Here is a 21,288-nt window from a genome sequence, read left to right on the forward strand (position 1 = left end):
CTGGGACCATGACCTGAGCCAAAGGCAGAGGCTTTAACCCACTGAGCCACCCAGGCGCCCCTCCTATTTGGGCTTTTGATACATAGCACCAAGTTGCTCCCAGATGGTTGCCCTCCTGATATTGCTTAGGCTCAGGGAACCAAGGTCAGTTGTCCTCCTGTGCAGATACACTTCTCACCTCACCTGAGAAGCAGTGAATCTAGCCAGGAAGCCCCTTATGATGATGCCCTCCTCAAGCCACTTTACGTGCAGAATCTTGTTCCAGGCCCACCTCTTTGCAGATCCTCTCCCCACTCAACTACCATTCTAACACAGACATATGCTCACACAGGCTTTGATGGCCCTGAGAAATATCCTGCTACGATGACATCCTTCCTACCCACCTGGCTGCAACATACTGTGTTAAGCCACCCCTACTCCTTTTGTGGACACCATTCTAAAACTGGGTCATGTTCTAACATGCTGCTCTAGTACTGAGGCCCAGCTCGCTCAGACCAAGTCCTCATGGCTTCAGGAGTGAATTTTTTAAGAGCAGAAAGAAAGAAGTGCAAGAAGCAGATCTTATTTCTGTTCCTACTGCACAGGAAATAGATGCTTTCTTCTGAAATGCTTTTGACATTTTCTTTCACTACAGTTTACTTTGGTACATTTTCCTTCTGATAACTGAGAAGTTTTCTTAATTTTATAGCTGTTAAGTTTCTGAATATCTCTAAGGTTCTATTATCTTCGGGCAGGTATCTATTAATCTCACCTATAAAAATTAATGATTTTCCACTGCCTTTATCCACCAGATTTAAATTACCTCCATCATTATCAATTACCTTTGTATACTGAAATATATATTTAAATAATAGATTTGTTGACTCTCAAACTATCTTGGGACAAAAGATATGAAAAGTCTTCTTTCTCCCCTTTACCTCCTGATTTGTAAATGATTACTTCTATATTGTCAAGGTTCATGACACTTAAGTTATATTTAGTAAAATCAATTTCCATAGCTGTTTTTACTGCAGTTCTACAATGAAATGGATTTAATGCTTACTGCCTACCCTTTGTACCATAGCTTTTCCATTGATGATTCGGTAAGCTGAATTTCATTCATTATTACAATCTTTTTCCTCCAGGAAAGTCACAGAAAAAAATGTGTCCAGAGTCCTTATGAGTTTAAAAACCTGCCAACTTAACTTAAGATACCACTTAAGTATCACATAAGAGAGAAAATTCTTAGATCACAGTTCCTTACCCAAAAACTTTAAGGTACTGTTCTAGTTTCTGTGTTCAATGCTCATGCGAAGGACTCCGAAGTCAGGCTGCACACATAACTGTGGCTTTTTACCTAATGTAATTTTACTAGGACATACTTCTTTATCAATTTTTGCCTAGGACACATTCTCACCTTCCAATTAAACCTGTAGACTTAATTCTATCTGCTTCTTTCTAGAAATGTTTATCATTTTCTTTCTTGTTCTGTTATTTGGTTATCCTCATAAGGGACACCAATTTTAAGTATGCTGAGTCCTCTCTGGCTACTATTTTCTAATACTTCAAATATTTTTATTCACTTCCACTTTGCTTAATTTTTTTTTTAAAGATTTTATTTATTTATTTGACAGACACAACTTGAATACCCCACTTTTACTTATTATTCCAAAAGAATCCTTGGTTTTGTCCTTCAGATTATACCAACTACTTTGAAAAACGTGCTTTGCTGGTCCATTTATGTTTATGCCAAGAAATCTTAGAATCCATTCTTAATGTCTCCGTCATCTGGGAAACTCCTACTGTGTTTAGCAGCTCTTCTGTTTTTTGGCCATTCTACTTTCGTTTGTATATAGGGTTTTCTATTTCTTTTTAAAAGTTGGGAGGATTCTGTTTCTCATGTTCTTTATAGTTTTCAGTTGGTTATATAGAGGAAAAGCAGTGAAGACATCTTTACCATCTAAAGACATCTTTACTACCTAAAGAAGACCACAAACCTTCTGGATTTTTTTAAGGAAAAAAAAACCCCTCACACATGGATTTAAGGGGGAAAAAAAAAACCTTTAAATAAAAGAGTAATATAAATTTTGGAATCATGATGATATACCACTAGAACTAATGTTATAGAACAACTGCATCTCAATTTAAAAAAGAGTAAACAACTCAAGTTTCTGGCACAGGTACCTCACAGGATAGGCCTCTCTAATGGGTTGTGATTTTAAAATAAAGTCAGCTCCTACTTCTCTTGTATACTGCCCACTGACAAAGAAAATCAACCGGACTGAAGAAGCAAAATTTCTGTTTCAGCAGCAAGCTCAGTCCTCAGGAGGTTAAAGCTACCATATTACCAAATGAGGTACCTCTTCCATTTCCTCTTAACTACTTCTTTTGGAATTTGCCACCCTGTCAACAAATAACAAGCTTACAGTGCTACTTCATACTTTTTCAGTTTTACACATTATCTCTGATTTACTCCTTTAAGAGTAAATCTGATTTACGTCTTCAAGACGCCAGAAATATGTATGTATACTACAAGTATGTATAAATCATATGCATATATACACTTCTGTCCCCTAGTCTCTAATACAGCTAAATCACAATTTTATTATGATCAATATTCAGGCATGTGCACCATTACATAAATGATATTCATATCTGGACCATGGAAAAGTTTGCAAACATGGAAATAATTTCTTGATTTATTCTGAAATTAATCACTGTCTTACAATTCAACCCCAAATCCACTGCCAATCCTCTAAACCTCTTACTACATAAAACACAATAGCTACCGTATTAATCCGTATTAATTTTATTGGTGACAACAGGTCTTATATCTACTTCAAGACTTTTCCCTAAAGCCTGTGACCTTCTCCAAGCTGGGCTTGCCCTTCAAGTACAGTGCTGAGTTACTACCTGGTAACCTCAGTGCATAATTACCTTGGGAATTTTCTTCATTATTCTTTCATGCCGGATTCCCATATTCCCCAAATTCCTTGCTTTCCTTTTTCTTGATTAAGCTTTTTTTTTTTTTTATTCCAGTAAAATTAACATGCAGTGCTGTATTAGTTTCAGATGTACAATAGGGATTCAACAATTTGATACATTACTCAGTGCTAATGACAAATGTATTCTTAAACCCGTTCCTCTATTTCACCCATTTCCCCCCACCACAGGTGGTAACCTGGTAACCACAGGTTTGTTCTCTATACTTAAAAAAAGTCTGATTTTCGTTTGCCTCTTTTTTCCTTTATTTCTTTTTAAACTCCACATTAGAGGGGTATCTGCGTGGTTCAGTTGGTTAAGTGTCCAACTCCTGATTTCAACTTAGGTCATGATCTCAGAGTGGTGAGATCAAGTCCCATGTCATCTCTGCTCAGCACAGAGTCTGCTTGTCCCTCTCTCTCTGCTCTTCCTGTTACTCACTCTCTCGCTCTCCCTAATAAATAAAATCTTTAAAAAGCAATTCCACACTTGAGTGAAATCATATGGTATTTGTCTATCCCAACCAACTGACTTCACTTAGCATTATACCCTTGATCCATCCATGTCACTGCAAATAGCAAGGGCCCATTCCTTTCTATTGCTAAGTAACATTCCAGTGTGTATCTGTGTGTGTGTATAAAACTGCATCTTCTTTAGCCACTCCATCAATCAATAGGCACGGGCTGCTTCCCTACTTTGGCTACTGTAAATAATGTCGCAATAAACACAGGGGTGCATATCTTTTTGAATTAGTGTTCCTCTTCTTTAGATAAATACCCAGTAGTGGAATTACTACATCATAAGATAACTCTTATTCTTTTATTTTTTTGAAGAACTGCCACACTGCTTTCCACAGTGCCTGTAGCAGTCTGCATTCCAACAAGTAGCGCGTAAGAGTTCCTTTTTCTCCACATCCTCACCAACACTTGCTGTCTCATGTGTTTTTGATGTTAGCCATTCTGACAGGTGTGAGGTGACATCTCACTGGGGTTTTGATTTGCATTTCCCTGATGATGAGTGACACTGAGCATCTTTCCAAGTGTGTGCTGGCCATACGGATGTCTTCTTTGGAGAAATGTCTGTTCGTGTTTCCTGCCCATTTTTAATTGGATTATTATTTTAGATGAACTAGGTATGTTCTTCATATATTTTGGATACTAACTCCTTATCAGATACATCATTTGCAAATACCTTCTCCCATTAAGTTGTCTTTTTTATTTTGATAATTGTTTCCCTTCCTGTACAGAAACTTTTAATTTTGATATAGTCTTCAATAGTTTATTTTTGCTTTTGTTTCCCTTGCCTCAGGGGACCTAATCACAAAAATGTTGCTACAGTTGATGTCAAAGAGATTACTACCTGAATTCTCTTCTAGGATTTTTATGGTTTCAGGTCTCATAGCTAATTCATTAATCCATTCTGAATTTATTTTTGTTTATGATGTGACAAAGTGGTCTAGAATCATTCTTTTATAATGTAACTATCCACTTTTCCCAACACCATCTATTGAAGAGACTTTTCCCACTGCATATTATTGCTTCCTTGCTCAAGGATTAATTTGCCACATAATTGTGAGTTTATTTCTGGGCTCTCCATTTTGTCCCACTAATCTATGTGTCTATTTTTGTGTCAGTATCATACTGCTTTGATCGCTATAGCTTTGTAGGATACCTTGAAATCTAGCATTTTGATACCTCCAATTTTTTTCTTTTTTAAGACTGCTTTGGTTATTCAGGGACTTCTGTGGTTCCAACCAAATTTTAGGATTTTTAAAGAAGAGTTAATACCGAATTAATTAATTTTATGATTTCTTTTCTTGCTCTGTGAAAAATGCTGTTAGTATTTTGATAGGGATTGATGGGTATTATGGCTCCATTTTAATATTTTAATATTTGTTCTCCTAACCCTTGAGCATGGAATATCTTTTCACTTTGTGTCATCTTCAATTTCTTTTATCAATGTTTTATATAGTTTTCAGGATATATGTCTGTCCCCTCCTTGGTTAAGTTTATCCCTAGGTATTATTTTTGGTGCAACTGTAAATGGAATAGTTTTAATTTCTTTTACTGCTATTCATTATTAGTGTATGGAAATGCAACAGATTTCTGTATATTGATTTTGTACCCTTCACCTTACTGAATTCATATATCAGTTCTAGCAGTTTTTTGATGGAGTCTTCAGGGTTTTCTACATATACTATCATGTCATCTACAAGTAGTTAAAGATTTATTTCTTCCTTGATAAGGAAGGATAAGGATACTTTCCTTATCAAGGAAGAAATAAATCTTTTTTTTCCCTGTCTGATTGCTTGTGCCTATGACTTCAAGTACTATGTTGAATAAAAGTGATGAGAGTGGACATCATTGTTTTGCTCTTGATCTTAAGGGAAAACTCTTAATTTTTCACCGTTGAGTATGTTGGCTGCGCATTTTTCAGACCTGGCCTTCATTATATTGAGATATGTTCCCTTTATACCTACTTTTTTGAGGGTTTCTATAATGAAATGGATGTTGTACTTTGTCAAATGCTTTTTCTGCATCTACTAAAATGATCCTATAGTTTTTTTCCATTCTCTTATTGATATAATACAGCAGACTGACTGATTTGGGAATCCTGAATCATTCTTTCAGCACAGGAATAAATTCCATTCAATCATGGTGAATTTTTTCTTTTTTTTGGATGTATTGTTGAATGCAGTTTGCTAATACTTTGTTGAGGATTTCTCCATCTATGCTGCATCAGGGATGTTGGCCTATAATTCTCTTTTTTTGTAGTATGTTTATCTGGTTTTGGTATCAGGGTAATGCTGACCTCATAGAATGAGTTCAGAAGTTTTCCTTCCTCTTTTGTTTTTTAGAATAATTTGAAAAGACAGGTATTAATTCTTATTTAAATATTTGATAGAATTCACCAGTGAAGCCGTCTGGTCCTGGACTTTTCTTTGTTGGGAACTTTTTTTTTTTTTAAGATTTTATTTATTTATTTGACAGAGAGAAATCACAAGTAGATGGAGAGGCAGGCAGAGAGAGAGAGAGAGGGAAGCAGGCTCCCTGCTGAGCAGAGAGCCCGATGCGGGACTCTATCCCAGGACCCTGAGATCATGACCTGAGCCGAAGGCAGCGGCTTAACCCACTGAGCCATCCAGGCGCCCCTGTTGGGAACTTTTTGATTACTGATTCAGTTTCACTGCTGGTAACTGATCTGTTCAAATATTCTATTTCTTCCTGCTTCAGTTTTGGTAGCTTGTATGTTTCTAGAATGTATCCAGTTCTTCTAGACTGTCCCAATATTTTGGCATATAATTTTATATAATTCTCTTATAATCCTTTCTATTTCTGTGATGTTATTTCTCCTCTTTCATTTCTGATTTCTAGAGTCCATTCTCTTTTTTGATGAGTCTGGCTAATGGTATATCAATTTTGTTGACCTTTTCTAAGATCCAGCTCCTGCATTCTTTAATCTATCATTTTTTTAAAGTTTCTATTTCATGTATTTCTGTTTTAATCTTTATTATTTCCTTTCTTCTACTATTTTGGGGTTTTGTTTGTTCCAACTCCTGTAGGGGTAAGGTTGGGTTGAGATTTTTCTTGCTTCTTGAGGTAGTGCTATATTGCTATAAACTGCTCTCTTAAAAAACCACTTCTGTAGCATCCAAAAGATTCTGGACTATTTTTTTTCACTTTCACTTTTCTACACGTGCTTTTTAATTTCTCTTTGATTTCTTGGTTGATCTAGTCATTGTTTAGTAGGCTGTTATTTAACTTTTTGTATTTGTGTTCTTTCCAGATTTTTTTTTCTTGTGGTTGATTTCTAGCTTCATAGCATTGTGGTTGGAAAAGATGCATGGTATGTGACTTTGATCTTTCTGAATTTGTTGAATTTTTTTCATGGCCTAACGTGATCTATTCTGGAGAATGTTCCCTTGCACTTGAAGAGAATGTGCATTCTGGGGCGCCTCAGTGGCTCAGTACGCTAAGCATCTACCTTTGGCTCAGGTCATGATCTCAGGGTCCTGGGATCCAGTCCCATGTCAGATTCCCTGCTCATCCAGTAGCCTGCTTCTCCCTCTCCCCATCCATCTCCTCCCTGCTTACTCATTCTCTCTCTCTCTCAAATAAATAAAATCTTTTAAAAAAGAAAAAAAAGGGGGGAAAGGATGTACATTCTGCTTATTTAGGAATGTTCCAAATATATCTGTTAGATCCATGTGATCCAAAGTGTCATTCAAAACTACTGTTTTCTTGTTGATTTTCTGTTTGGATGATCTATCATTGATATAGGTGAGGTATTAAAGTCCCCTATTATTACAGTACTATCGATCGCTTCCTGTGTGTTTGTTAATAGCTGCTTTATGTTTTCGGGTGCTCCCACTGGGTGCATAAATATTTACAATCGTTGTCTCTTCTTGTAGGATTGTTCCTTACATGATTATGTAGTATCCCTCTTTGGCTCTTGTTGCAACATTTTTTTTAAAAAGTTGCTTTTGTTTCATTTAAGTACCGCTATACACTGGCTTTCTTTTCACTTCCATTTGCATGGTAAGTATTTTTCTATCTCTTCACTTTCAGTCTTCATGTGTTCAGCCCCTTTAGGTCTGAAACGAGTCTCTTGTAGACAGCATATAGCTGGATCTTGTTTTTTTTTTTAATCCATTCCACCATCCTATGTCTTCTGATCAGTCCATTTAGTCAACTTACATTCAAAGTAATTATTGATAGGTATGTACTTACTCCCATTTTGTTACTTGCTTTATGGTTCGTTTTGTAATTCTATTATCTTGCTTTCATCTCTGACGGTTGTTGGCTTTCTTTGGTGAAGCTTTCTTTCCTCTATTATTTCTTAGAACAGTTTGATATATTTGGATTCCTTTCTCTTTATTTTTTGCATATCTATTACTGGTTTTTGATTTGTGGCTACCATTAGGTTTACATATAACAACTTCTATATGTAGCAGTCCATGTTAATTTGATGGTTGCTTAAGTTTGAAGCCATTCTAAAAGCACTAAACTTTTAACTCCTCTCCCCATTTTAGGTATGTAGTGTCCTACTTTACATCCTTTTATTTGTTGAAATCCTTGACTAATATCTAAAGATATACTGATTTTACAGCTTCTGTGCCTTATAAGAGATGCCTGAGGGGCACAGTCAGTTGGGTATCCAACTCTCAGTTTCATCTCAAGCTGTAATCTCAGAGACGTGAGAATGAGCCCTAAGTCGGCTCCACCTCAGTGCAGAGTCTGTAAAGGCTCTCTCTCCCCAGTCCATCCCCCAAAATAAATAATAAATCTTTAAAAAAGTAGTGGCCTCATTAAGAAGAGGCTCTGTGGTGACCCATAGTACAATGTCTCCCATTCAACAGAACCTGGTGCTTTAGGGTATCTCCTATGTGTGTTATGTGCACCCTACCTGTTGTGATTGAGCCATGTTTGTCTTTAGTGCAGTCATCTGCAATGGCTCTCTTTGCCTTCTGTGGACAAAGTTTGGTCCTTTGTTATTTGTGGGACAGTCTGGTGCCGCCCTGGGCTTGAGCTGGGTCAGACTAGGCATTTTCCAGAGCCATGGTCACACAATACTGCAGGCTACTTTCCCTGTGTCATCCCTTGAGCATTTTTTTTGGTGGGCAGCACCTGTAATCAGACCCTATGTGTGCTCCCAACCCATTATGGAGCTGCAGTTGGATCAGGGTTGTGGTTTCTTGCCCTCTCCCCAGGATAAGAGTCACTTTGAGGGGCCCTGATCCTTGTGGGGGATGACTGCACACTGCCATGCTTGCAGTGCCACTTTGGATGGATTCCAGTTGAGGATGTGTTAGCAGGGGTGGGTCTGCAAGTGAATACAAGGAGGGGCACACAGAGTTAGCATGGTTTGTGACACTCTGCTGTGGTATGGTAATAGAGAGGCTTTGGGAAAACTCCTGCAGTGATTGTGTTGGAGGGGGCAGGTCTGAAGAGCATGGGGTTGGGATATGCTGTTAGTAAGCTAGATGAAGAGGTGTGCAGCACTGGTTCTCACAGGTGTCTGTTTCCAGCTGGGTAGGCCGGGAAAATGGCACCTAGTAGCTCTTTTGTTTTTAGAAAAGTCTCCTACAGATCCCTGCCCTTGCAGCACACTTCTGAGTCCAGCAAATAAATTTTGTTCTGCTTCTAATTCAAGATTAGAAATCATTCCCCCGCCCCCAGCAAATAAATTTTACAACTGCTGCTTCTATGCTATATCCGAGCAGGGCTGTTATATTGCCTCTTGAAGGAGAGGGACTCAGTTTCCTATTGCCCTCTAGCTCAGCGCTAAACCTAATGACTTTTAAAGTTCTGGGTGTTAAGACCCACTGATTTTAAGAATGCAATAAGCTAAACCCCTCTGGTTTTTAAAGCCAAATGTTATGGGGATTCATCTTTCTTGCCTAGGTCCCTCAGGCCTCCATGTGGGGTCTGCTTCTCTCCCCTCTCTGTATCCTTGGTGTTCCTCAACCCTGCAGATAGCTCCAAGAGTCTGTTTAGCTTCTGACCATGTCTCTGACCTTCCTACCCTCTTCCATGTGGTCTCTTCTCTATATTTAGCTGTGGAGAGTCTGTTCTGCCAGTCTTCAGGTAATTTTCTTGGTTATTTACACTGATGTGGGTGTTATAAAGTTATCTGTGAAATGAGGTGAGCCTAGGATCCTCCTACTCTGCCATCTTCCCCCAGAATCCCCTTAGTACCTTGTTTTAACGGAGCATATATACCAGTAATATCTTCAAAAGCTTTGGGAGATTAATTTTGAGACTTTACCTACAATTATCTTTCTTTACAATTAAATGACAGTTTGAAACTAGGATTCAAGATTGCAAACCATCCCCCGACCCAAATTCTGAAAACACTGTTCCATCTTCTTTTAATCACAACTCTGAGATATAATTAATATAAAATTCATCTATTAAAAGTGTACAATTTAGAGAATATAAATACCTCATTATAATGGGTTTTAACAATCACAATTGTTACATATGAGTTAAAATGTTAACTCAGGGGATGCCTGGGTGGCTTAGTCAGTTAAATGTCTGCCTTTGGCTCAGGTCATGATCCCAGAGCCCTGCGTCAGGTGCCCTGATCAGTGGAAAGCCTGCTTCTCCCTCTCTCTCTGCCCCTCCCCCAATTTGTGCTCTATCTCAAATAAAATCTTTAAAAAGAAAAATAAAATAGTATGTTAACTCAACAACTTATACAACAAACATAAATTATTCCTTTCGTTTTAAGAAATATTTCATGAGGGGCACCTGGGTGGCTCAGTGGGTTAAGCCTCTGCCTTCAGCTCAGGTCATGATCTCAGGGTCCTGGGATCAAGCCCCACATCAGGCTCTCTGCTCAGCAGGGAGCCTGCTTCCTCCTCTCTCTCTGCCAGCCTCTATGCCTACTTGTGATCACTCTCTCTCTCTCTCTGTCAAATAAATAAAATCTTAAAAAAAAAAATATTTCATGAATAAAATCTACCATCAGCAATGTGCTAAGCACCATAGAGATACACAAATAAGGCAGTTTCTGGCCTAAAATATTGTCACGGAAAAACAAACAGGTAAACAACTACAATATGATGTACTAAAAAATTCTGTAATAAGAGGTATGAGTGCAAGGAGACCACAGAGGGTATAGCCCCAGTATTCAGGGAATACTGTGTAATTGAGGTGATGATCTCTCAAAGGAGTAAAGGAGAGAGGTGATTAAAAAAGAATGTACTGATGACATCACAGAATGATCACCTGACAGTAAATATTCAGAGCCTAAACAGTAAGACACATACAGGAAATGGTCACGTTTTATAGTACAATTTTTGGTCTACAATATCTTTAAAAGAAAGCATAAACACTATATAAGTTTATGGAGTAAAACATTCCAAGGTCCAAACAGATGGATCGACACATGAATTTAGAACAAAGGAGACTCTATATAATCTGGATGGGGAAGGAAAAAGAGTAGGAGTAAAACAATTACCTCCTTTTGTCGTATCATTCTGAGCCTGGATGCCATGATGCAATGAATTATGAATGGCAGAAAGAAGATCTGCTGCTTGAACCATCAATTTTTGAGCTTCTGCAACAGCACTGGTCTAGCAAACAAATCACCAAAAACATTCTTACATATTCTTTCACTGAAAGATATACATTAAATAGGAAAATCCTATAAACAATAATGAAATTAAATATCATAATGACACGGTTTTCACAACCTATTCACTTAATATAAGATGCTCAGATCCTGTTAGGATAGAAAATTTTTTTTAATCCATTTCTATTCTTGTAAGAGCCATTAAAAAATAATAGGAAACATTTCTAGCTTGTTCTGTTCATCTTACAGATTAAAAAAAGAAAAAAGAAAAAAAGCTGAGTTTCAGTCAATGGAAAATTTCAACATTTGTACTGTGCCATTCATAAATGTGAAAATAAAAATAAAAACAGGAAAAAAGAGACTTAGAAGTTAGATCAATGGTAAAGGTTGGATTTCTACTCACCACTTTCTAATTATCCACAAATTAGTCTGTAATTGACTTAAATTAATGCAAATACACATGAAGAGAAAATATTTACCATCTAGGACTTTTTGGTTCTACACAAATCCAACAGTTAATTATTGAACTGAATGAAAGAAGAGGTCTACCTAAAATTCCCATTTTTGCTTTCTCCTTTTTAATCCACAAAACAGGACTACATACAAGCAAATTCAGTTTCTATTATTATACCACTAGTAAGTAATATAAAATATTTTTCTATATCAACAACAGACACAGATATGTTATGGAGCAGAATGTAAATTCATGTGACTTTTTGAGAAATTATCTAGTATTTCTAATATACATAAATATCTCTAATAACTCTAAATATCTCTAATATAATACACATAAAATATACCAAATGCTGAATGCTGTATATGTGTGATCAGAGGCATTTCAATGGAAAAGTCTCAGAACTAGTTCAATAACACACTATATCCTGCCCCCCACCAAAAGCCCACTGAAATAGATTAAATGCTCTTACCTCTTTCTTAGTAAAGGCTATAAGCACTGTCAGTAACACTCGAGTGAATTTCACTCTGCTGAATACGGCTAAACACTGTTGGTGCTAAAAAAATAAGAAAGGACTAAAAGTTAAAAGATGCAAAGTCTGTCAAAGGAATTTCATTTTAAAATATAGTATTTTAAGTCCTATATTTTAATGTTAATAACTTACTATACTACAAACACCTTCACTTACAGTCTTTTAAATGCCTGAAAATGGGCTGCAGAAAATAAAACAAAGCTTGTTCTACCAAAATAGAAATATAAAGTAAAGCTCCTATATCAATGGGATGGATTTTCTTTTAAGTAAGAAGTTAGACTATCATCTCAAAAACTAATTTAATTAGCATTTTAAACAGAATTGATGAAAAGATGCTTTAAGCAGAGTCAGAGAATTAAGGCTCTCGACAAAGGATTAGTACTTTTCATACTGTCCAAGCTCTTGAGTTTTGCCATGTTTTGATGCACCATCTGTAAAAAATAATTTTTCTTCCTACCTCACAGGAATATTGAAGAGCTTTGAAATCAAGTATTATTATTCTATCAAAACAAATACAAGGGAAATAAAATCCCTTGCAATGTCCAACTTTTAAAGAAATACCTTAAAAAGGGCTTCCATAAATTATAACGCAGTTCATAAAACTACAACATTAAGAGGTAGACTTCTCTGTTATTATCTACCAGAAAATAAGTTCAATTACTTCTAGTTCAACTTCTGGATCTCTTTCTTCTCCTTGTCGACTTCGAGTACTCTAAAATTTTAAAAAACGTGAATTAAAATAAACACAAACTTGTAGAAATATTAGCTTATAAATATACAAAGTGCTAAATCAATTTTTTGAGTACATAGGAATCCATTTTTAAGAAAAATATTTGGAAGAAGAAAGTTGTATCTAGTTTTATTTTCCTATTAATACTATATATAAAAAGTCCATTTTGATAGAAATTATTAGGATCAAACAGAAGAATAAGGGATTAAAAACAGCAAAAGCAAAACAATGTAATAAGATAAGTACATGGCACATGGTACTGCTTTCTTTTTTAAAAAGGATGTATTAATTGAAAGTCTCGAAGCTCTCAAAACTAACCCTGTTAGAAAAAAATAGTAACCTTTATACAAATCACATCATAAAGTCACACTGTAAATACTGATTGTTCTGTACTAATATGCAAAACTTCTTATATGAGTAACAATATGACTGACTATTCTGACAACTGTAGGGCAGTTACAACAACAAGATACAGCAGAAGACCTGGGTTCTAGCCCTGCGCTGCCATTCCTAGTGGCATGCCCTTCAGTACACTCAGTTTATTTAACTCTTTTAAGCTGTATTTTCCTCACCTAAAACTAGGGCACTGAGTGCATTTTATTGCCTAATTCACTGCTTAATTATAAATATCAGCTAAGGCAATAATATAAAACTGCTGTGACAACCATGTTGTGTTATCCAAGCACAGAAGAACGGGCAGAAATAGAACTTTTCCCCTTTTTAAAAAATCTCTGTGAGAACCAAACTGTTAGCGCCATCTGGCTGAAGGACATCATTCATAGAAGTCTTTGACCAGATCTGGGATACTGAGGTCCTCTACTGTGTTGCAGACTTTGTAACAGCTGTTGAAGAAGATCATCCTTACCTTTGAGGAACTTAAAATTCTAGATTATTGCTTTTCTTAAAGGAGCATACTATAATTCTAAAACACTGGCAAAAATATTGAAAAATCTTCAAGGTTAAATTTTCAGTAAAGGGACATTAATTCACCAGAAATAACTACTATAGCTGTTTTCAAGTGAATTGCAAAAAAGGCAGAGCATATATATAAAGGAAGCTGGTGGCCGTCCCTACACTAGCTGTTTGTAATTAGCTAAAGTTAATGACATTTAGAGGAATGCGAAAATCCTATACCAAAGCAAAGAGAAAAGAAATCTACCTTTACTCTTCTTTGCATGTCATCCTCCACATCTTTTAGCATGCCTAGAAAGAGAGACAATGAGTTTAAACAAGAAACAAATACAAATACAAAACTTGTATATCATCTTATAAATGTTTTACCTGTAACTCGAAGGTCTGTCACACTGTTAGCCATTTTAAATCCATAAGTCATTGATTGAAAATCTTCCTGTATGGGAAAGGAATAATTAGGCCCTTGAGTAGAAGCAAAACCTTTTATTACATTCCTCTTGCAAAATCACTATTTGCTAGTCTGAACACAGTAATGAAATGTCATCCTGCTTGTCTAAATATTGCTATCATACAGCCATACTTTCCCTACTGTGTATCTTTAAAACACCATATTCTAATGCTACCTCCACCTTTAATTGTTTGCCCTTAGACTATTTAAATACACTTGCATTTAGTATGTTCATATGCAAAATAAGGTAATGTTAATATCGGAAAGTAGTAATTCACACTTACAAAGTATTCTAGTATTCACAAGTGAACAGTAAATACACAGTAATTACCACATGATGATAAGTTTGCAAGATTTATAGAAGACTTTTACTTCAAAAATTATCAAAAGCTTGTTTATACACTGTTAGGCCACAAAACTGAAGCCTTCTCCAACAGAATTACTCAAAGAGATAGCAAAAGCATATTTCCACTTCAGCCTCAATGTAAAGAAAAAATTATTCATAAATATAAGGATTCCCACCCTCAAAGTCATTAACAAATTAAGTAGTTCACTAGATTCATTTTAAAAACTGAATTTAATATCATTTGGCTGATTCAATTAAGTTACCAGCTCTACTAAAAGAATGTTTCTGATGAATTATAATTCTTATAAAAATGTGCACAGAAGGGGCTCAGTGGGTTAAGCCTCTGCCTTCACTTCAGGTAATGATTTCAGGGTCCTGGCATCAAGCTCTGCATCGGGCTCTATGCTCAGCAGGGAGCCTGCTTCCCCCTCTCTCTCTGCCTACCTCTCTGCCCACTTGTGATCTCTACCTGTCAAATAAACAAATAAAATCTTTTAAAAAATGTACATAGAAGCCTAATATACTGGAATAATAGGCATTTGCAGCAGTAGCCAGAGCTATGGCAACATTTCTGTGGATTCTTAACAAAAACATAACTGAGTACACAATCCATATCATGAACTACATGTTATGAAAAGAGGGAAAAAAAAAAAAAAGTCTCTGGGTTCAAAGAACTGTTGTTAGTGGTATAGGACTAACAGGATTGGGTCTTTTAAAAATCTCAGATTGTATTACAGAGCTATAAGCTTATCTCTAGGTAGAGTTTATACTCTATCCCTACTCGGATGCCAAACAGGATTCTCAGGTTTTACATGTCTAAAAAGGAACTCTCCCAGTGTTTACAGTGTTGCTAAATGGTACCTCCATTCATCCACAGTAACTCTGGCTGATAACCTACACTTCAATTCCTCTAGTTTTTCTTTCTTCTTCTTCTTCTTCTTTTTTTTTTTTTTTTAAGAGAGCAAGCAAGTGAGCAGGGGAGAAGGGAAAGAGAATTTCAAGCAGACTCCATGCCTAGTGTGGATTAAGCCCGATGCAGGGCTTAATCTTAAAACCCTGAGATCATGACCTCACCCCAAATCGAGTTGGACACTTAACCAAGTGACCCACCCTCCTCTCATTTTCTCCCGCCTTGTATCAAATCATCAGAAAACCCATTAAGTCCCACCTTTCACAGTTATCTCTATCCAGTGAAGTCACCACCCCCCTTCACTTCCACAGCTGCTTCCACACAGGTCACCCCACCTTCCACACTTGTCCCTGCTACAATTTTTCACTGCCAGAAGCCAAAGAGGTTGTTTTACAGTAACTCATTTCACATCACTTCCCACTTAAAACCTTGAGTTCCCTGCTCACAGGAAAATCCAAAACCCCACATGAACTGAGAGCCCCACCACCCATTACCATGCAGATCTGGCCTCCCTCTTCCACCTCAGTTCCTTGCACCTGCCATTCTTCTCCACATTCACTGCACTGCTGTTACGCAAGGATTCTTGTCATCCTTCGGACACATCAAAACATTCTCCTCTCAGGACCTCTGTACTTGCTGACCCCTCCCCACAAAGTTTCGTCCTAAAATTTCCAGAGTCTCATCCCTCCCTATATTCTAACCTCTGTTCCGATGTCAATTTCTCATATGGAGGTTTCCCCTGTACATTCTAAAACAGCACCCTTCACCAACCTATATGCCCTCTCCCTGCTTCATTCTTCTTCACACAACACCTGACATTATGTGTTTACTGACACACTGACCCTCTCTCCCAAGGATGCAAAATCAATGACATCAAGGTTCTGTTGTATTCACTGCTTTATCTCCAGGGTTTAGAATTATACTCGGCACAAAGTACTGTTAAAAAAATATTTGTCGGGGTTTGGTATGTTGGGTGACCGACCCTTGCTCTCCAGCTCCTGAATTTAAGCCCCATGTTAAAAAATAAAAAGTAAAATGATTTAAAAAATAAAAATAAAAATATGTCAAGTGAATGATGACCTACTGTATGGCACAGCCATGCCTCGTCATCTTCCTAAGTAGATCAGTTGACTACAAGATACCTGGGGGAATGGTGGAGGAGACAGACTATGGCAAGCTGAAAAACACACACTTCATGTAAAGGAAGCCAGCCACTACTTATCCTGTTGAGTAATGAACGCAAGGCTAGTGTTATTCAGTACAAAAAAAAATCTAATGTAAAATCCTCCAATTTTTAAATGTTACTAATTTTTTAAAAATTAAGTAAGACAACACTGTGAAGACAAAACACTTCAGTTAAGTCCTATCTATAAGTTGCTTTTCATAAGGCATCTAAGGAAATACATTTATGCGATAGAATATCACAGATCTGTGTTATAAATAGTCACCTCAGTAACAAGAACTTAATCTCAATCATTGGAGGACTGAAGCAGAGAAGTTATATAAACAGATGCTACCATTAAAAGATCATTCTTAAAACCCTGTAGATTTAACAAGGACAAAAGTCAAAGTCAAACCAAGGGAGACCAGCTACTGGACACCATCCAATAATGCAAGCAACTGGATTGAGATTATAACTGGAAATGATGAGAAGTTGTTGAAATCAAGATATATTGAAAAAGCAACACGGGCGCCTGGGTGGCTGAGTTGGTTGGACGACTGCCTTCGGCTCAGGTCATGATCCTGGAGTACCGGGATCGAGTCCCACATCGGGCTCCCAGCTCCATGGGGAGTCTGCTTCTCCCTCTGACCTTCTCCCCTCTCATGTGCTCTCTCTCACTGTCTCTCTCTCAAATAAATAAATAAAATCTTTAAAAAAAAAAAAAAAAGGCAACACCAACATGATGTGCCAATGAAGTGAATGTGGGGTATAAGGCAAGTTGTGCAATCAAGGATCATTTTTAGCTGTCTGGTCTGAGGAACTGGTATATAATGGTACAATTTATTGAGATAGGGCAGAAATGGAGTACAATTTTAGTTAAGTTTATGATTTCTTTAGTTATCCAAGTGAAGATTTCAGGAAGGCACTTCTGTGACTCTGAAAGTTCCTTCCAGGGTAGAAATCAGGACTAGAGATATAAATTTGGGCTTCATAAGCACAGAGTTGGTATTAAAAGGTGCAAAACTAGAGGACATCCACTGAAGCAGAAGGTACAGAAGACCCCAGGGTAGTCCCAGCTATCTAGAGAAGCAAGCCCAAGAAATGGGCTAACCAGTGAGGAAGAAAACCAGGAGACAGCTGTACCAGGAAAATGAGGAAAAGGAACTCTTTCAAAGAGAGGTCACTTGGGTCTAATGACACAAGTAGTTAGAGAGCAAGAGGTAAGAACAAAGGATTTAGCAAGATGGGTATTATTAAGGACCTTGTTAAGACCAGCGTCTGTGCAGCTGTACAGAAGAATGTCTAATAAGAGAGTGAGAAGAGATAAGAAAAATAAATATTAATTCAAGGCGTTTTTTGCATAGGATAGCAGAGAAACGACACTAGTGTAAGGAGCCAAAAGAATAATGTAGTAGGGAAGGAGACACTAATAATGCAATACAAAGAAGGGTTAATGATTGCAGCAAGCAAGAGGGGAGAGAATTTAGAACACAAGAGGCTGATCTTAGATTGTCAGGGTACTTGCATTGTCATAAGACAGAAGGCAGATGATGTGAGTACCAACACGGTTTAAAACATGTGATTATGAGAAGATAGGGTACTTCGGCCCACATCTGATTCCATATAAAATTTCATTAAGGTACAATGTAAGCTGATAGAGAGGAGCATTGGCAATGGAGGTTTTGAGAAGTAAAAGATGTGGAGAAGTCACTGAGAGGCTGTTAAAGAAAGCTTACCACAGAAGGATAGGGCTGTCTCTAGTGCTAAATGCCCATCTGAGATTTGCAGTCCTAAAATTAAAGTGAGAATAGACACACAGATGTGGGTTTTCTCTAACAGCCGTCTGCTGTTTGGGTGCAAGCAGCAAGTAGACAGATGGTTGGGGTTTTGCCATATAAGTGACACATTATGATGAGATGAGAGGGGCAAGGGAATTAAGCGTGTTTGAGAAAGAATGATTTCACCAGTGGACCATGGAAATGAGGACACAACAGAAGTAACAGAGAAAACTAAAGGAAAAGCATCTGGGAACTGGAAGGCCCTATGGAACTGAGGAGCGCTGGAGTTGGTAAATCAGAGTAAGGAAGCCAAAAAGTACGTGGTAGCCATCAAAGGGTTTTTGGTTTTGTTTTGTTTTTTTTTTTGAAATCAAGAATTCGGAGGTATAGACTAGTAAGGAAAATTTTCTCCTCACTTATTCATTTCTGAAACATTTTCTTTCAGACCACACAATGTGGGCTGGTATAGGCTAGATACCCAGGGCTACAATGGCAAAATACAATCACAGCCATTAGGGTGATGAAGACATCCTGAGAGAAAAAGCCCCATGTTCTTTATTATATTTTATAATGTCTTTACACTACTGCCAAGATATAACTGCAGAAAGTTATCAGGGGTATTTTATAAAACACAACATTTAAAACATGTAGCCCACAAAGAAATCTGGAATAATAAAACATTTACAATCATAACTGTAGTAGAATACCCAATACCAGTACTAAATGTGATTCCAACCAAACCACGGATCTTAACTGTACTAATAATGTAATATTCTAATAAAGTAAAATTTTTTGAACCCCTTCTAAAACAACAATTACCAATGTATATTGGCTACAACTTATTACTGCTTTAAAAACCAATTTCACAGATAAAGTACTTTGCATAAAGATTTCCGGTGCTCCTGAAATGACCAGATTTTCAATCAAACCTGAGTACCTTCTGTAGACTAGATACTGAGTAACACAGTAAAGCTACAAGTAAGAGTAAAACATGCCCACAATGATTCAGATTAAGACTTCAAGCAAATTAAATGTCCACTAATTTACTGTAAATATACAATGGAATACAAATGATAATAACAGCTAACATTATTAAGTACTATGTGCCAGGCACTGTTCTAAACATTTTACTTGAATAACTTCATTAACTCTCAAAATAATGCTCTGAGGTGGGAACTATTACAAACTATATTTTATAAATGAGGACACTGAGGCACAGAAACTTAAATTCCCAAACACTACAAAGCATATAAGTGACAGAGAAAGAACACACACTTAGGTGTTATCAATCCCCAGAGGCTGTTTTTAAAATTTTTATTTTGAAGAAATTTCAGAATACAAAAATAGTACAGAGAAGTTCCATATTCTTCCCAATATTCTTCAAATGATAATATTTTACCACATTTGCATTATCATTCTCTATACTTTTTCTTAAACATTTGAGACTAAGTTATAGACTGTGATGCCACCTTACCTCTAAATACTTCAGTGTGATTTCCCAAAACCATAAATCACTCTCTTACGTAACCATAGTTCAGTGATCAAATCTGGGAATTTGTGTCTCTTTAATGTGGAGCACTTCCTTGGTCCTTATCTTCCATATCCTGACATTTTGGAATAGTACAGGCCGAAATTATTTTTTAACAACTACATCCCTCAATATGGGATTGCCTTATGTTTCTCTAAGATTAAATCCACTTTCTGTTGTATTTAACAGGAATACCACAGAAGTGATGTTTTGTTCTTTCATGGAGCACTGTGTCTGGAAGCACAACATGAACCGTCCCGTTATTGGTGATAGTAAGTCTGACCGTTTAGCTAAGGTGGTATCTGTCATGTTTCTTCACTGTAAATGGATCATTTTCCTTAATTAATATTTTGTGGGAAGATACTTGGAGGCTAGGTACAAATCCTGTGCTTGTTATACTTCTGTTTAATAGTTTTAGCATCCTTTAATAATTCTTGCCAGAAATACTCAAAACCTGTACTCTTAACATGATGCTATGCAGCCAATAAAAAACAATGAGGTAGTTCTCTACCCACAACATATTGGTATATAAAGAAATCTATTTCCTATTGTCTGTGGAAAAAAGTTGCAAATAGTTTACATAATTCCATGTTAAGTAAAATACATGTGTGTATATATATTACAGAAAATATTTGGTGAAATACACACCAAATGTATAAACATGTTTACTCTTCACCAGGCAAACCAGACTTTTATAATTTACTTATTTTTGTATTAAAACTATGTTTGGTTGCAAATACGAGGAAAATCCAACTACAGTGACTTAAGTGATGCATACTTACTTCTATCATGCCAAGTAACACAATATCAGAAGTAATCTTTCTGCTTCAACATCCTAAGCTCTGAGGCTGTTCTTAGATTTACATGTTTACAAAATGAAGCAGGATCTACCTCCAAACATCACATCCACGTTCAAAAAACGACAGAAGGGGTGGACCATACCATTATAACTCAAACTGGCATACCACTGCGAGTAAAAGGGGATGCTATTAATAACTATTCCAGGATAAATGGTGCCAAGAAGTACTGTTTCACACAAACCAGTGTGTAGGCACCAGTTACAACAGAAGAATATGTTAAGAAAGGCAAAGAAGAAAACTGAAGTCTGTATGGACAAGTCAGGAGACTGGGATCCAAGTCTAAAGATAAGTAGGACTTTTCCCTAAAAAGGAGAGATGGCATAAGAGCCAGGAAGCACACCCTCAGTGTCCCTCCACCCTCACCCTGCACAGCAAAGCTATATATCCTGTCATTACAGGTGCAGAATCCACCCAGTAGCACTTGGGCCAATGCCTGGTACTAATTAAAGAAATAAATTAATTAAACAAATAAACAGAGATTATCAGTCAAGGATATATATATTTTACATTTTGCAAGCCAAGAGGTAAAATAGAGATATTATGTAGGTACTTATATATTAAATGTAACTATTTATAACACAAAAAACA

At 36.8% G+C, this 21,288-nt stretch overlaps 1 protein-coding gene across 3 annotated transcripts in view; it reads right to left on the bottom strand.

Moving 5' to 3' along the window:
- The window catches only part of NAA35 (N-alpha-acetyltransferase 35, NatC auxiliary subunit), a 99,196-nt gene that overhangs the window by 49,620 nt on the left and 28,288 nt on the right, over positions 1-21,288 (bottom strand). For all 3 annotated transcript variants that reach the window (XM_059411746.1, XM_059411748.1, XM_059411747.1), the window contains exons 7-11: positions 14,038-14,104; positions 13,916-13,959; positions 12,688-12,738; positions 11,967-12,050; positions 10,927-11,041 (exon numbers count right to left, since the gene is read on the bottom strand). In XM_059411746.1, the coding sequence (XP_059267729.1) occupies positions 10,927-11,041; positions 11,967-12,050; positions 12,688-12,738; positions 13,916-13,959; positions 14,038-14,104 (361 nt within the window). The remainder of the gene's footprint in view (positions 1-10,926; positions 11,042-11,966; positions 12,051-12,687; positions 12,739-13,915; positions 13,960-14,037; positions 14,105-21,288) is intronic.

This window comes from Mustela nigripes, chromosome 9 (genome assembly GCF_022355385.1).
Source record: "Mustela nigripes isolate SB6536 chromosome 9, MUSNIG.SB6536, whole genome shotgun sequence".
NCBI classification, from domain to species: domain Eukaryota; kingdom Metazoa; phylum Chordata; class Mammalia; order Carnivora; family Mustelidae; genus Mustela; species Mustela nigripes.